Here is an 18075-nt window from a genome sequence, read left to right as displayed (position 1 = left end):
CCCACCCCCCCCCCGTCAGAAATACAGACGCTGGCTGGGGCGGGTCCCAGCACGCTGTTGGAGGGCTCCCGTTGCTGCAGTAGGTGAGTAGAAATAATTTTTTATTGATTTGATTTTATTCTTTTATTTTTTTGATTTATTGATTTATTTATCATTTATTATTGATGATGGCTCTTTATTTTTAAAAGTGAAGTGTTTAATGTTTGTAAACTTCCCTCCCGCGCCCCCCCATCTTTCGTTCCCAACGCCTGATTTTTAAATGTAGGCAAGGTTTTTCTGAGTGTACAAAAATCTACACTCACTCCATTCTAAGTTAGTTTGGAGTAAGTTTTCGCTGCCGAAACTTGCAAAACAGGCGTAAGCAATCTGTTCTAAAATGAAACTATTCTAACTGACTCAAACTGGAGCAAACTAAATGCCGAGAATTGCAATTTCTAAGATGCTCCATTCTAAACTAGTTGCTCCAAAAAAATAGGAGCAACTCAGGCTGAAACTTGAGCCCAATAATTCTAGGGATGTCTGGGGACTTACAGGGGAGGATGAAGAAAAAAAGGGAAGCTTATGTCATATACCGACGGCTAAATACTGTAGAATCTCTGGAGGAATATAGGAAGGTCAGAGGTGAAATTAAAAAGGATATTAGGAATGCTAAGAGAGCATGAAAAATTCTTAGCAAGTAAAATCAAGGAAAACCCGAAGATGTTCTATAAATATATTAAGAGGATAACTAAACAAAGGGTAGGGCCTATTAGAGACCATGAGGGTAATCTGTGTGTGGAAGCGGAAGATGTGGGTATGCTTATTAGAACATGAAATAGGAGCAGGAGTAGGCCATTTGGCCCCTCGAGCCTGCTCCACCATTTTGCTGATATGATCATGGACTCGGCTCCACTTCCCTGCACGCTCCCCATAACCCTTTACTACCTTATCGCTCAAAAATCTGTCTATCTCTGCCTTAAATATATTCAATGACCCAGCCTCCACAGCTCTCGGGTGCAGAGAATTCCACAGATTTACAACCCTCTGACAGAAGAAATTTCTCCTCATCTCAATTTTAAATGGGCAGCCCCTTATTTTAAGACTATGGGCCCAAATTTCCCCAACCCCTTTTTTCGACGCACTCTCCCGAGATGCGCTGACTTTGTGCACTGGAAACGGTGCCGAAAAACTTACTTGGTGCGACTGAGTTTAGATCGGGGCAAGAGAGAGGGGGCAGAGGTTGGTTGTCTTTGGCTGCAATCTAGTGATTTGGACTGAGGATAGCTTGTCGTGTAGCGACGTCGCTTGTCATGCTGGGCTGGCTTTGCGTTCGATTGGTTGGGTGGCGGTCTTGTCATGTTAAAACAGCACATATGCAGTTACAGCCATGTGCTTAACCTTTATCCCATCCTGTCTATCAATAAATAACCAGCAACATGCAGTTAGGTGGTATTACAAATAATTTATGTGTGAAGCTCTTTGAAGATGTCTGTGGGCAAAAAGGGAAAATGGGCAAAAGGGGGGAAAATATTCCCGCCCGAAAAGGGTTGAAAGTCGGTGGGGCGGAAGCCGCGTTCTCCCTCCCCTATCCCAGGCCGAAGGTGGGATTTACTTCAGCTCTTTATTTGTTCATTTTGTTAATTTAATTATTTACTTCAGGTGTTTAGTTTTTATTGAATGGTTATTACTGCTTGTGCTTTGTTTGGTGCTTGAAATATTGTTTAGGTGCAGGGTTCCTTCTATTTTTTTATTATTGATTGCTTATTACTTTGGTCTGGGTGCTTTAGGTGCAGGGTTGCTTCTATTTTATTAATTAATTGCTTATTACTTTTTGTGCTTTGTTTGGTGCTTGGTGCTTTGAATGTAGTTACTTGCACGATTCCTTAACTGTAAGTAAGGTCTTTCTGTGCGGACAAAAGTGGACACATGCGCTGCCCTAAGTTAGTTTAGTACAACTTTTTTCTGGCCAAATTGGCATAAATGGTGTAAGTGGCTGGGAACGCCCCCTTTTGGGGAAAAAAAACTGACCTAACAAAAAATCTAACTAACTCAATTACACTGGCACAAATTAAATGGCCATATTTGCAACTAAAAAGAGACACCAGAAAAATCAAGTTACACCAAAAAAAAACGGCGCAACTCATGGGGAAATTTGGGCCCTATGAGTGGAAATATCCTTTCTGCATACACCTTGTCGAGCCTCCTCATTATCTCATTCTTCTGAACTCCATTGTGTATAGGCCCAATCTACTCAACCTATCCTCATAAGTCAACTCCCTCATCTCCGGAGTGAACCTTCGCTGAACAGCCTCCAATGCAAGTATATCCTTCCTTAAATATGGAGACCAAAACTGTATGCAGTACTCCAGGTGTGGCCTCACCAATGCCCTGTACAGTTGTAGCAGGACTTCTCTGCTTTTATACTCTATCCCCCTTTCAATAAAGGCCAACATTCCATTTGCCTTCCTGATTACTTGCTGTACCTACATATACTCACTTTTTGTGTTTCATGCACAAGGACCCCCAGGTCTCTCTCTACTGCAGCACTTTGCAATTTTTCTCCATTTAAATTATAATTTGATTTTCTTTTATTTCTGCCAAAATGGATTACCTCACATTTTCCCACATTATACTCCATCTGCCAAATTTTTGCTCACTCACTTAGCCTGTCTGTAGCCCTTTGCAGATTTTTTTTGTGTCTTCACAATTTGCTTTTCCTCCCATCTTTGTATTGTCAGCAAACTTGGCTACATTACACTTGGTCCCTTCATCCAAGTCATTAATATAGATTGTAAATAGTTGTGGACCCAGCACTGATCCCTGCGGCATCCCACTAGTCACTGTTTGTCAACCGGAAAATAACGCATTTATCCCGACTCTCTGTTTTCTGTTAGTTAATTAATTCTCTATCCATGCTAATATATTACCCCCAACCCCGTGAGCTTTTATCTTGTGCAGTAACCTCTTATGTGGCACCTTATCGAATGCCTTCTGGAAATCCAAATACACCACATCCACTGGTTCCTCGTCATCCACCCTGCTTGTTACAACCTCAAAGAACTCCAGCAAATTTGTCAAACGTGATTTCCCTTTAATGAAACCATGCTGACTCTGCTTGATTGAATCATTCTTTTACAAATGTCCCACTACTGCTTCCTTAATAATGGACTCCAGCATTTTCCCAATGACAGATGTTAGGCTAGCTGGTCTATAGTTTCCTGCTTTTTGTCTGCCTTCTTTTTTAAATAGGGGCGTTACATTTGTGGTTTTCCTATCTGCTGGGACCGCCCCGAATCCAGGGAATTTTGGTAGATTGCAACCAATGCATACACTATATCTGCAGCCACTTCTCTTAAGACCCTAGGTTGTAAGCCGTCAGGTCCAGGGGACTTGTTCGCCTTTAGTCCCATTATTTTATCTAGTATTACTTCATTGGTGATAGTGATTGTATTAAGTTCCTCCTTACCCATAGCCCCCCCTTGATTATCCACTAGTGGGATGTTTTTAGTGTCTTCTACCATGAAAAAAAAATCCCAATAGTGGATAATCAAAGGGCTATAGGTAGGGAGGAACTTAATACAATCACTGATTCTTAATGAATACTTTGCCCCTTTCCTTTGTGAAAACAGGCACAATGTAGATACTGCTTTTGAGGAGGAGTATGAAATTCTGGATGAAATAGACATAGCGAGAGAGATTTTGGGGGCGGCGGCTTGGCAGCTTTGAAAGTAGATAAGTCCCCAGGCCCGGATGAAATGCATCCCAGGCTGTTGAGCAAAGCAAGAGAGCAAATAGCAGAGGCTTTGACCATCATTTTCCAGTCCTCTTTGGATTCAGACATGGTGCCGGAGGACTGGAGGACTGCTAATGTGGTACCCTTGTTTAAGAAGGGAGAAAGGGATAGGCCAAGTAATTACAGGCCTGTCAGCCTAACCTCAGTGGTGTAAAAATTATTGGAAAAAATCCTGAACAACAGGATAAATCTACATTTAGAAAGGCAAGGATTAATCAGGGACATTCAGCACGGATTTGTTAAGGGAAGATCATGTTTGACTAACCTGATTGAATTTTTCGAGGAGGTAACTAGCAGGGTCGATGAGGGTAGTGAGTACGATGTAGTGTATATGGACTTCAGCAAAGCTATTGATAAGGTCCCACATGGCAGACCGGTCACGAAGATAAAAGCCCAGTGACAAGTTGGATCCAAAATTGGCTTAGAGGTAGGAAACAAAGTGTAATGGTTGATGGATGTTTTTGTGACTGGAAGGATGTAGTGTATATGGATTTTAGCAAAGCTTTGGATAAGGTTCCACATGGCAAACTGGTCACGAAAGTAAAAGCCCATGAGATCCAGGGCAAAGTGGAAGTTGGATCCAAAATTGGCTCAGAGGCAGGAAGCAAAAGGTAATGGTTGATGGGTGTTCTTGTGACTGGAAGGATGTTTCCAGTGGGGTTCCGCAGGGCTCAATACTGGGTCCCTTGCTTTTTGTGGTATACATCAATGATCTAGATTTGAATATAGGGGGTATGATTAAAAAGTTTGTAGATGGCACTAAAATTGGCTGTGGTTAATAATGAAGAGGAAAGTCATGGACTGCAGGAGGATATCAATCAACTGGTCAGGTGGGCAGAACAGTGGCAAATGGAATTTAATTTAAAGAAATATGAGGCAATGCACTTGAGAGGGCTAATAAGGAAAGGGTATACACATTAAACAGGTAGGCCTCTTAGAAGTGTAGATGAACAAAGGGACCTTGGAGTTCTTGTCCACAAATCCCCAAAAGTAGCAGGCCAGGTGGATGTTAAGAAGGCATACGTAATGTTTGCCTTTATTAGCTGAGGCATAGAATATAAGAGCAGGGAGATTATGCTTAAATTGTATAATACACTGGTTGGGCCACAGCTGGAATACTGCGTGCAGTTCTGGTTGCCGTATTATAGGAAGGACGTGATTGCACTGGAGAGGGTGCAGAGGAGATTTATGAGGATGCTGCCTGGAATGGAGAATCTTAGCAATGAGGACAGATTAGATAGGCTGGGTTTGTTCTCCTTGGAACAGAGGAGGCTGAGGGGAGACCTCATTGAGGTGTGTAAAATTTTGAGGGGCTTGGATATAGTGGATAGCAAGGGCCTATTTCCCTTGGTGGAGTGGTCAATTACAAGGGGGCATAATTTTAAGGCGGTTGGTGGAAGGTTTAGAGGGGATTTGAGCGGAAGCTTCTTCACGCAGAGGGTTGTGGGGGTCTGGAACTCGCTGCCTGGAAGGGTGATGGAGGCAGAAACCCTCATCACATTTAAAAAGTGCTTGGATGTGCACTAGAAGTGCCGTAACCTGCAGTGTTACGGACCGAGAGCTGGTAAGTGGGATTAGACTGGATAACCTCTTGTTGGCTGGAGCAGCCACAATGGTAAGTAAATCATGGAATCTAATACGGCCAGAGTGATCTGGACTAGTTTCGATCGCCTGGATGGGTCGGAGAGGAATTTTCCCAGATTTTTTTTTCCCTAATTGGCCTGGGTTTTTAATCTGTTTTTTTGCCTCTCCCAGGAGATCGCATGGCTCTGGGTGGGGTGGAGTGTAAAATGTTACAATACATGGGGTATCGCAGTTGTATGGGGTGGACTGGTTGGGCCAGATGCTCTTTACCTGTCCGCCATTGTTCATTGTTCATAGGTTTATATGTAACCTTCAGGGCTGCTGAGCGAGCCGTTTGGCCTTTGTCAGCCAGCGCGGACACAATGGGCCGAAATGGCCTCCTCCTGCGCTGTAGATTTCTAGTGAGACCATACCTGGAGTATTGTGCACAGTTTTGGTCTCCTTATTTAAGGAAGGATATACTTGCCTTCGAGGCTTGATCCCTGGGATGAAAGAGCTGTCCTATGAGAGATTGAGCAGATTAGGCCTATACTCTGAGGTTTAGAAGAATATGAGGTGATCTCATTGAAATATATAAGATTCTGAGGGGGATTGACAGGGTGGATGCTGAGAGATTGTTTCCCCTGGCTGTAGAGTCGATAACTAGGGGGCACTTTTCTGGATAAGGGGTCAGCCTTTTAAGACTGAGATGAGAAGGAATCTCTTCACTCAGAGGGTTGTGAATCTTTAAAACTCTCTGTCCCAATTTGCTGTGGATGCTCAGTCATTGAGTAACATAGAAAATAGGTGCAGTAGTAGGCCATTCGACCCTTCGAGCCTGCACCACCATTCAATATGATCATGGTTGATCATGCATTTCAGTACGCATTCCTGCTTTCTCTCCATACCCTTTGATCCCTTTAGCCGTGAGGGCCACATCTAACTACCTTTTGAATATATCTAACGAACTGGCCGTGGTCGAGAATTCCACATGCCCACAACTCTCTGAAGAAGTTTCTGCTCATCTCGGTCCTAAATGGCTTACCCCTTATCCTTGGACTGTGACCCCTGGTTCTGGACTTCCCCAACTTCGGGAACATTCTTCCTGCATCTAACCTGTCCAATCCTGTCAGAATTTTATATGTTTCTAAGAGATCCCCTCTCATTCTTCTAAATTCCATTGAATACAAGCCTAGTCGATTCAGTCTTTCTTCATATGTCAGTCCTGTCATCCCTGGAATCAGTCTGGTGAACCTTCGCTGCACTCCCTCAATAGCAAGAATGTCATTCCTCAGATTAGGAGACCAAAATTGTACACAATATTCAAGGTGTGGCCTTACCAAGGCCCTGTACAACTGTAGTAAAACCTCCCTGCTCCGATACTTGAATCCTCTCGCTATGAAGGCCAACATGCCATTTGCCTCCTTCATCGCCTGCTGCACCTGTATGCCAACCTTCAATGACTGATGTACCATGACACCCAGGTCTCGTTGCACCTCCCCTTTTACCAATCTGTCACCATTCAGATAATAATCAGCCCTCCTGTTTTACCACCAAAGTGGATAACCTCACATTTATCCACATTATACTGCATCTGCCATGCATTTGCCCACTCACCTAACCTGTCCAAGTCACCCTGCAGCCTCTTAGCATCCTCCTCACAGCTCACACTGCCACCCAACTTAGTGTCATCTGCAAACTTGGAGATATTACATTCAACTCCTTTGTCTAAATCATTAATGTATATTGTAAATAGCTGGGGTCCCAGCCCTGAACCTTGCGGTACCCCACTAGTCACTGCCTGCCATTCTGAAAAGGACCCGTTTATTCCTACTCTCTGCTTCCTGTCTGCCAACCAGTTCTCTATCCACGTCAGTACATTACCCCCAATACCATGTGCTTTAATTTTGCACACTAATCTCTTGTGTGGGACCTTGTCAAAAGCTTTTTGAAAGTCTAAATACACCACATCCACTGGCTCCCCCTTGTCCACTCTACTAGTTACATCCTCCAATTCCAGACGATTTGTCAAGCATGATTTCCCTTTCATAAATCCATGCTGACTTGGACCGATCCTGTCACTGCTTTCCAAATGCGGTGCTATTGCATCTTTAATAATTGATTCCAATGTTTTTCCCCTACCACCGATGTCAGACTGACCGGTCTATAATTCCCTGTTTTCTCTCCCTCCTTTTTTAAAAAATGGGGTTACATTAGCTTTAATCCAGTCCATAGAAACTACTCCAGAGTCTATAGAATGTTGGAAAATGACCACCAATGCATCCACTATTTCTAGGGCCACTTCCTTAAGTACTCTGGGATGCAGACTATCAGGCCCTGGGGATTTATCGGCCTTCCATCCCACCAATTTCCCGAACACAATTTGCTGACTAATAAGGATTTCCTTCAGTTCCTCCTTTTCGCAAGACCCTCAGTCCCCTAGTACTTCCGGAAAGTTATTTGTGTCTTCCTTCGTGAAGACAAACCCAAAGTATTTGTTCAATTGGTCTGCCATTTCTTTGTTCCCCATTATAAATTCACCTGAATCCGACTGCAAGGGACCTACGTTTGTCTTCACTAATCTTTTTCTCTTCACATATCTATAGAAGCTTTTGCAGTCAGTTTTTATGTTCTCAGCAAGCTTCCTCTCATACTCTATTTTCCCCTTCTTAATTAAACTCTTTGTCCTCCTCTGTTGAATTCTAAATTTCTCCCAGTCCTCAGGTTTGGCAAACCTGAAATGGATATATTTTTGGACTCGAGGAATTAAGGGTTATGGGGATAGGGCAGGAAAATGGAGGAGGTCGAAGATCAGCCATGATCTTATTGAATGGCGGAAAATTATTGGAAAAAATCCTGAAGGACAGGATAAATCTACATTTAGAAAGACACAGATTAATAGGGGACAGTCAGCACGGATTGGTTAAGGGAAGGTCGTGTCCGAATAACCTGATTGAATTTTTCGAGGAGGTAACCAGGAGGGTCGATGAGGGCAGTGAGTATGATGTAGTATATATGGATTTTAGCAAAGCTTTGGATAAGGTCCCACGTGGCATCCTGGTCACGAAAGTAAAAGCCAGTGGGTGCCAGGGCAAAGTGACAAGTTGGATCCAAACTTGGCTCAGAGGCAGGAAGCAAAGGGCAATGGTTGATGGGTGTTCTTGTGACTGGAAGGATGTTTCCAGTGAGGTTCCGCAGGGCTCAGTACTAGGTCCCTTGCTTTTTGTGGTATACATCAATGATCTAAACTTAAATATACGGGGTATGATTAAGAAGTTTGCAGATGATACAAAAATAGGCTCTGTGGTTGATAATGAAGAAGAAAGCTGCGGACTGCAGGAGGATATCAATCAACTGGTCAGGTGGGCAGAACAGTGGCAAATGGGATTTAATCTGGAAAAGTGAGAGTTAATGCATTCAGGGAGGGCTAACAAGAAAAGGGAATACACATTAAATGGTAGGACACTGAGAAGTGTAGAGGAACAAAGCGACCTGAGAGTGCATGTCCACAGATCCCTGAAAGTAGCAGGCCAGGTAGATAAGGTGGTTAAGAAGGCATACGGAATGCTTGCCTTTATTAGCCGAGGCATAGAATATAAGAGCACGGGGGTTATGCTTGAACTGTATAAAAAAATAAAAAAAAATTATTTTCCATGCAGAGAAGCTTAAAGACAATAAACCCTTCTCTCCTTGATTTAGTCTGGTCAATGAAGCATCTCAAACCAGAAAACCATTGTACTGTCTTGATGCTTCAATTCATTCTATATAGTGAAAGACAGAAGTTTCCTCCAATGCAGCACTGAGAGACTGGAGCATTTGGAGGTCTTGTCTTTTTGGATGGAGCGTAAAACAGAGCCCTCAGTTGCCTGCTTTTGTGGACGTAAGATCTCGTGTACTCTTTGAAGAAGAGAGGGAGTGCTCCCAAAGTTTTGACCAACATTCCTCCCTCAACCAGCACCATCAAAAGAGATTGGTCTGGATTTTACATTGAAAATATTTGTGAGGCTAATAGTGCTCATCGTTATTATGGAGTAAAGCAGACAGCAATTTCCGAACTACGCAATTGTGCAATTAAATGTGGAAATCTGGAAGTTGCGGTCCATTTTACCCTGCTCCTCCACAAGCAACACTACAATCCTTGCCAATAGACTCAGCATTGAAATCAACATAAGGGCATGAACTTGCAGTACTTAGCCAATAATTACCCACTAAACACAGCAGAAAATGTTGGGGCTGGTGCATTCAGGTGTAAGTAAATTTTAAACATGATAAGTCATAATTACTGCCAAACAACCTCTCTGGCATTGAAAATTTAATTTTATTAATGTGGAGTCTCATTCCTTGAGAATTTAATTTGTGTTGGAGATTATTTTTTCTCTCTTTCTCTCTCTCTCTCTTTTTCTCTTTCTTTTTCTCTTTCTCTTTCTCTTTTTCTCTTTCTCTTTCTCTCTCTCTGTCTCTACCATCTTCAGTTCCCTTTCTTTATTTTGCTTTCTGTACATGATTTACACCTAATTTATGCTTCCTGGTTTATACTTCTTGGTTTAAACTCTGCGTGACTCGATGAGGATTCTTCACTCTGATTTGTTAAAGAGCCAAGCTCCTGCTCACACACTTCACAGTTCCCCTGTTGAGAACGCCGTGCTGAATCAGACGCCTGATGACAGCAAGCCTCTGCTCAAAAGCCAGCAAAAACACTCTCTGCGCAGCCGTCAGCATAGTGAATGGCAAGCGTCGTTCCTTTGCTGCTAACCGCAAAATCCAAGTATTTTTTAAATGTGGTGAAGGTTTCTGCCTCTACCACCCTTTCAGGCAGTGAGTTCCAGACCCCCACTACCCTATGGGTGAAGAAAGTTCCCATCATATCTCCTCTAAACCTCCCCCCAATTACTTTAAATCTGTATCCCCTGGTTGTTGACCTCTCTGCCAAGGGAAGCAAGTCCTTCCTATCCACTCTATCCAGGCCCCTCATAATTTTATACATCTCAATTAGGTCACCCCTCAGCCTCCTCTGTTCCAAAGAAAACAGACCCAGCATTTCCAATCTTTATGAAATGAATCAATTATTAAATACAGTCAATTATAAGTTAATCAGTTAAGAAAATTGATTACAATTCTGCTGGTCCTCATAAATGAAATGCTGGAAGAATTACAGACCAATTATTTGCACATTTACAAAACAGCATGGAAAATGGGTTTTTGAATATATTGACATGTACAAGTATTGCGCAGAAGTAGTCACCTAAACTGATTCAAATTATTCTAAAGTAAGATATTGTTTTGAGTTTATTTAGAAAGACCTAAAGGGCTTTTTAAAATGTCTATTTTGAGAAAAGAGTTGTGAATAAAAGTGTGCACTTTCTATTTGACAGCTTTTTTGCTTTGCCTATTTCCACAGAAAGGCTACATTTACTATTTGAATAACTGGAGGAAATTCAAAGTAGTGTTGTTATCTGCATGCAAATTGGTGTTAATGAAGGGGAGACAGCAAAAACCATGAGTAAAATAAGCAGTGTGTTCTGAGTTACAAGTTGTTGTATGCTACCTTTCACCTGTAGTTAGTTGGAAGAATAAGCAAGGAGATGTTACAGACTGGAACATGATATTTCCTGAATGACAGGGCTCGTGAAAGTGTTGTGGTTAAGAAAGACATCTGGTCTAGAATGAATAATGTAAAATGTAAGATTAAACAGACAATTGTGGAGTTTGGCTTGATTTAACTTGGAGCGAGGAAGAAACTTTGCTTAGAGGTTACATGTGTTAGTTAGAGTGCATGATGGATTATATGCTATTTGTGGAATGAACTTGCTTGGACTAAGAGGTTTTCTTCAATGCTTTATGTACTATAAGGTTTACCTATATAACAGTCACTGCACTCCATAAAAGTAATTAATTTTATTAGATGCTCTGAAGTGTTTCAATGATGTGATAAGGTGGGTGTGTAAATGAGTCAAGTATTATTTTATTGCACGAAGTGACAGAGAACTTGTAGTGCCTTTTAGTTTACTAAAAATGATGATGACTCATATCCTAGCAAATAACACCACTTTTTTTCTAGCGAAGACCATATGTACTGTTACCTTGTAATGTTGTGGTCAGTTATTATTTTATGACCTAAATTACAGTACTTTAAAAAAAAAAATCATGTCTATTGTCTTACTTGACAATAGTTTGCAGCAGTGGTGTGTAGATGTTGTTGTACAGGAATATTAGTGTATTTTTCTAGTCTGCGTGACTTTATTTTTCTTTTTGTTCCCAGTCTTCTCTCCAAATTATTTTGTCTACAAATTCTAATACATTTTGTGCATCTGAAACTGGACATTAATGCACATTTTCACTTGCGGAACACTTCTGCAGTTCAGTTATTTGTCAGAAGCTAATATAGTAAGGGTTTAAGAAAAAAATCACTTTGTATGCCCATTACCCTGTATTTTTTTGTTTTCTTTAGATGTAAAACAAAAGTATATCCTGAAGGCCTGCCAAAAACAAGTGTGGTGATAGTTTTTCACAATGAAGCGTGGAGCACTCTGTTACGCACTGTGCACAGCGTGATAATCAGGTCGCCGCGGAATTTATTAGAGGAGATTATCCTGGTGGATGACGCCAGTGAGAGAGGTAAGATAACATTTCCTAACAGTAAGGGAAGTAGCTGTCAGAAATTCCTAAAAATATCAAGAGTAAGAGTTTGAAAAGGAAGTGGACAAACAAGATGTTTCCAGAACAGGGATTCTGGTGTTTAAATTTTAGCAAAGGCACCAGTTAAAACAAAATGTCCTTGGTTAGGAAAACAAGACTTGTTGGCAGCAGTTCACCAACAATATTTAGAATGGTGAGGCTAAATTTCACTTGCTTTGGTTTTATTTCACTATTACAATAACTGAAAGTTAAGTGTGTGTACCAATTTTATAGATAAAACAAAATATGTAGCAAAATTATAAAGTATATGATTGTATAAATAAAAACCAAAAGAAAATACACTAATGGTCTACTATACCTTTGACGTAATGTACATTGCTTATGGACTCTACTAATTTTTTTTTATGGAACATGGGCAATGCTGGCCAGTTTGCATATATTGGCCAATCATAACAACTGCCCTGTGAAGGCGGCGGTCAGTCTTTTGCACCACTGCAGTCCTTATAATGATGTGCTGCCATGATATAGTAGGTACAATAGTGTATAGTCTCTGCTACTGGACGGACGAAGGTTGTAAATTCAAATCCTACCATGGCAAATTGTGAAATTGAATTCAATAAATCTGGTCATTTGTGAGCTGACCCAAGAAACAAAATGACCATAAAGCCTGTTGAATTGGCATGAAAAGCAACTGGTTCACTTATCCTTGTCATCTCTACCAGTCTGGTCAGTACATTACTCCAGTACCACACAATGTGTGATTGACTTTTAATGTCCTCTGAAGAGGCTGAACAAGCCACTCTTTTATAAACAAGTAAAGAATCTCTACAAAGTTATTTAATAGATAAACATTTTTCAAAAATCTCCTTTTATAACCCATTTACTATTGTGCTTTTTCTATGGTTTCAAAAATCATTGCTATGGAAATCATGGAAGTTATCTAATAGAGAAACATTTTTTTTAAATATCATTTTATAACCCATTTACTATTGTGCTTTTCATTTGGCTTTGAAAGTCTTTGCTATGGAAATCAGGAATCTTTAATATAATGTAGTCTTTTATGAGCAAAATTACCTATGGAAAAATGTAACCTCTCTTAATTTTACATATAAACATTGGTACATTCCTTTCAAGCATATGAATAGGAACTAGAGCTATTGAACTTCTTTCTGTACTGCAAAGTCATCCTGGAAATCAAACCAGGAGGATTCACTGCCATAGCTTCTTCCTGCTACAAAATGCGTACTACATGCTGCATCACAACTCTGCCTCTCCCCCAGTTATTCCCACCGACTGTACTGGCAACCAGCCAGAGCATACTTGGGAGCCTAACTCTAACTCCTGCCCCTTAACATTTTTTCCGCCATCTTACATTTACATACCTATCCACAATGCCCCCCAGCATATCTAAGACTTTGCAAGAGGATTTACACAGCCTGCACTCATTTCAGTATCTGACCATGTGATTTATGATGGGGTCAGTGTTGCAACATTATGGCGGGTGAAAGTACCTTACTTCCAGCATGCCCTCTTGTGTATTGTAACTAGATTTAAAGGGACAGCCACTGGGCCAAACCTGGATAAACAAACATAGGATTTTTTGATCACAATATTTGATGTCCCTTGGTCATTTGATATTTTGTCACCTTTGGGATTACTGGCTCCATCATAGAAGTCTGATATAAGTCACTTCAAACTTTAATTGCAGGCATTTTTTAAATAATGTATAGAATTCAGGCACCATCTTTGGAAGACTTTGAAAGCAATTGATTTCCCCATTTTACCTGCTAATGCTTTACTCAAACTGTCTTGTGTAATACCTGCTTCTTGGCCAATATTGTACTATTTCAGGGACTACGTTGATAAAATGAGTAAGGGGGGGACGGGGTTTGAACATAAGAACATAAGAAATAGGAGCAGGAGTAGGCCATACGGCTCCTCGAGGCTGCTCCGCCATTTAATACGATCATGGCTGATACGATCATGGACTCTGGTCCACTTCCCTGTCCGCTCCCCATAACCCCTTATTCCCTTATCGGTTAAGAAACTCTCTCTCTCTGTCTTAAATTTATTCAATGTCCCAGCTTCCATAGCTCTCTGAGGCAGTGAATTCCATAGATTTGCAACCCTCAGAGAAGAAATTCCTCCACATCTCAGTTTTAAATGGGCGGCCCCTTATTCTAAGATTATGCCCCCTAGTTCTAGTCTGCTCCATCGTGGAAACATCCTCTCTGCATCCACCTTGTCAAGCCTCCTTATAATCTTACATGTTTCAATACGTTTGCAATATATTATATTCATAAAATTAGAACTATTACATCGTCAAGTAATTTAACATCGAAGAACAAATTATTCAATCTTTGGTTAAATATTCATTCAACATATTATTGAGTGTTACTATACTAAATTAAACCCAGCTTGTTCAGTTACAATTTTCAATCAATACATCCGCTTAGGCTACAAACAAAATTGATCCAGAGCATCACAAATTTTCTGCAGATCAAGTTTTGAATAATCTAACCAAATGATGTACTTATTATGCCAGACATGCGTCGGCTGTCTTGATAATTAGTCAATAATGGACTTCAATATCTGATATACACACTTGTAATTGATCAATATAGCCATAAAGAGTAAAATGAATGCTCCTTGCTGTTAACTAGAACACAAATTTATTGCTAAAATAGCATATTTTGAGTTTGTTTTTAAAATAAACCATTATATTTGCACCAACAAAAATCGTATGCTGGTTGGTGATTACCCTGCATATACTTTCTTTCATCCAATGGCACTGAAAGCATTGGGTACGTCTGAGGAAGCATCTAACATTATTGTTAATCAGGTATTCACATTTCTTGGTGGGCCATCAGGTCATTGATCCCATTTTTCTCCACATAGATTAATTATCTGCCAAAACTTGGTCTGGTCTGCAGATGCAAGTATGAAGGTTCCAGGGGTAGCCCCAGGGCACCTTATGCAGCCTGACATGCCTAAAATCCCTCTATATGTCCTCACTGGTGCTCACTATGATGCTTGAGAGTAGGGGGATTGGAACTGTTGGCTCAACGAACCGGTATTAATAAAAACAAATGAGTGAAAATGGTTGAAATATTGCAGATTTAATGTACTTGCCTGTTAAATCAGCTGCTGCCACAACTGATTCCCTAGAAATATTGGATGCCCATTTTGCAAACTGACCTTTTAGAAATTAATATTCTGTATAACTGAATGTGTGGCAATGAAGACCAAGATCTCACCGCACCCCCAACAATATGTAAATTAAGTCTGTTTGGGGAAATCGCTTTCTACATCACCGGTCTCAACCCCTCAAACTACACAGCACCGCAAAGTATACAGAGTTTCAGCAGGATTCAACTGCTGCCTATTTTCTGCTACCATAGGACAACTGTTTGCTGGTACAACAGGCGGCTGGTAATAGAAAGTCTACAGTAGTGCATTTTTATACAAGACAGAAGCATTACATGTGTGAAGCACGTACATGTTGCGAAAACAGACAGAGAGGTAGAGTTTCTGCTTTGGGCACAATCAGTGATCTGGTTGCAAATTGCACCCAAAATTGCGCTAGTTTTGAGAAGTTTTTTTTCTTGAGTTTCTGCTCAAAATCATTTGCATATTGTCAACTTTAAAATCTGTCATGAGTGTCAAAATGAGTGTAATCAGGCAGTATTTCAGAACCTCATTTTTTTTTTAAAGTTTGCTTTTTTTTAAAAAAAAATTCCTTGATATAGTTAAGAGTAGTAAATTGGTGCAGTTTGATTAATGCAGCTGACAATGGGTTTATCATTGAAATGCTTTTTTTAAAATCAGTTTCTAGTCTGCCACCTGTGAGTAACCCAATTTTAGATAATTGAAACTGAGTTTTTAAACAACAGAGCCATTTGCTAGTTATATTGGTGTACAGTAGTCAGTTTGCAGTAAATTTAAAAATTATGTACAGGTACAACATCTGGAATCCTCTGGACTGCGTCCGTGCCAGATTTTGGGTTTTGCCGGATTTCGGACAAGAAAATCAGTGGTCTGAAATCCGGCATCCTCGGGGCCAAATCCGTGACGGATTTTTGACCTCGCCAATCCTCCGCTCCTTGCTGATTCACGGCGCCGCCTGCCGATCCTCGGCTTCACGCCACTCCACCGCTCGCCCATTCCTAACGCTGTGCCTTTTACCGGTTTCTTCGTCCCTCACTGCCCGATGTCGCCATCTTGGCTGCCTCAAAAATGTCCAGTTTTCGGACAATAATTCCGGACGACTCCATTTGCAATGTGCAAAATGTCTGTTTTTTGGACAAGTCCAGTTTTCGGAATTCCAGATTCGGGACGCTGCACGAGTGTGTGTGTGTATATATATTAAAAACCCTATAAAGCATCCCTATTGATGTCTTTGCACCAAATAAAGCTTAATTTTTAGACCCTCAAACGCCTGCAGACGTGGAAACTCGCAATGGTGAATAATTTGATTGGCGGCGTGGCTAGTTCTGTAGGCAGGGCCTTCTAGCGCATTGTTTTTTAAACTAGCGCTAAAATCGAGGAAACTCGATTTGCACTGAATGTAATTTGCGCTTAAAAATTCCCCGATCTTTTACGCTGGATTCGCCAACTTCGAGCGAATTGTGCCAAAAATATCAGCGCAACCAAACAGAAAATCCAGCCCAAGAATTTTACCAATAGCATTTGATACCAATTTTATAGTATTTGCAGGGCTCTGGGATAAGGGCAGGGGAGTGGTGCTTATTGATAGCGCTTTCAAAGAGCCGGCACAGGCACGATAGGCCGAATGGCCTCTTTCTGTATAGTATCATTCTATGTTTATGCCCTCTTGTATTCAGCATGATAATGTGAAAATTTCATGAACCAAATGGGAATTGTCACAATTGTCTCTTTTAAATGCACTTTTTTTCCCCCAGATATTTGTTCCAAATTCATAAAATTGAGTAACTCTAACAACTCTGCTTTTTGTAAAATTGTTTTTCCAAAAATTTGTCTTACTGGGCTCAATTTTGGCCATGACTTGCTCCAATTTTTTTGGACTAAGTTGGTTTTTCTGGCGTAAGTTTAAAAAACGCCATTTTCCCCAATAAACTTGCTCCAGAGTAACTCAGTTAAGTACGATTTTTTTAGTTGAGTGTTTTTTTCCAAAAGGGGGCATTCTCAGCTACTTACGCCAGTTTTGGCCATTTATGCCACTTTGGCCAGCTAAAACTTAGTCCAAATCGACTTAGGTCAGCGTATGTGACCAGCTCTGAAAAACATTGCGGGCAGTTAAGAATTCGGCGCAGGTTAGTACATTTAAAGCAACAAGACTTACAAAGCACTAAACAAAGCACAAAAATAAGCATTCAATAACAAATAAAAAATACAAGGAAGCTGAGAGGACCTGCACCAAGACTTACAAAGCACTAAACAAAGCCCAAAAAGTAATAAGCAATTAGTTAACAAATAAAAAATAGAAGGAAGCTGAGGACCTGCATCAAGTCACAAAAAATAATAAGCAATCAATCAATAACAAATATTTAAAAAGTCCTACCTTTATGCCAGAAACAATTTTTTTTAAAGTTCCAACCACTTGGATTTTATTTAAAATAAATAATTTGGAATACAAAATGTTGGCTCATCAAGACGGTTGGTCCTTTTTATTTTTTGCCTTCAATCTTCCCTGTTCCTTTCTTCTTGTACTTCTTGGCAAACCGCTTGTTCCTCAGAAACTTGAGATCAACTCCTTTCAGGGGCTCAAATCGCCAGAAACAAGTTGCTTGGGGGGCGGGGTGGGGTGGGTGGTGGTGGCGAACATCGGGGTGTCCCTTCGGCCAGGGATAGGGGCTGCGAGCATCGGATCCTGCTCACAGCCTGCAGGACACGCTAGGAGGGCGAGGAACATGCGCGCAGACTCCACTGCGCATGCGGACAGCTGCCGGCAGTGTTTTCTGCGCAGGGCTGTAGCTCCACCCCCCCCCCCCCCACTGCACTATACACGGCACGCCAGGACCCGAGACACTCGGCAGAGGGGCCAGGATACTCAGTAAGTTTTTGGGCGCCGTTTTGAGTGCACAAAGTCGGTGCATCTTGACTGAGTGCGCCGAAAAAGGGGT

General features: G+C 41.1%; 1 protein-coding gene across 3 annotated transcripts in view; it reads left to right on the top strand.

Annotated features, from left to right (window-relative positions):
* galnt1 (UDP-N-acetyl-alpha-D-galactosamine:polypeptide N-acetylgalactosaminyltransferase 1) overlaps positions 1-18075 on the top strand; it is a 258714-nt gene that overhangs the window by 160519 nt on the left and 80120 nt on the right. For all 3 annotated transcript variants that reach the window (XM_070881133.1, XM_070881132.1, XM_070881131.1), the window contains one exon: positions 11784-11950. In XM_070881133.1, coding sequence (XP_070737234.1) covers positions 11784-11950 — 167 coding nt within the window. The remainder of the gene's footprint in view (positions 1-11783; positions 11951-18075) is intronic.

Source organism: Pristiophorus japonicus, chromosome 5, assembly GCF_044704955.1.
Source record: "Pristiophorus japonicus isolate sPriJap1 chromosome 5, sPriJap1.hap1, whole genome shotgun sequence".
Classification (NCBI taxonomy): domain Eukaryota; kingdom Metazoa; phylum Chordata; class Chondrichthyes; family Pristiophoridae; genus Pristiophorus; species Pristiophorus japonicus.
Note: the sequence above shows the minus strand (reverse complement) of the source record. Positions and strands in the feature narration are given on the sequence as shown.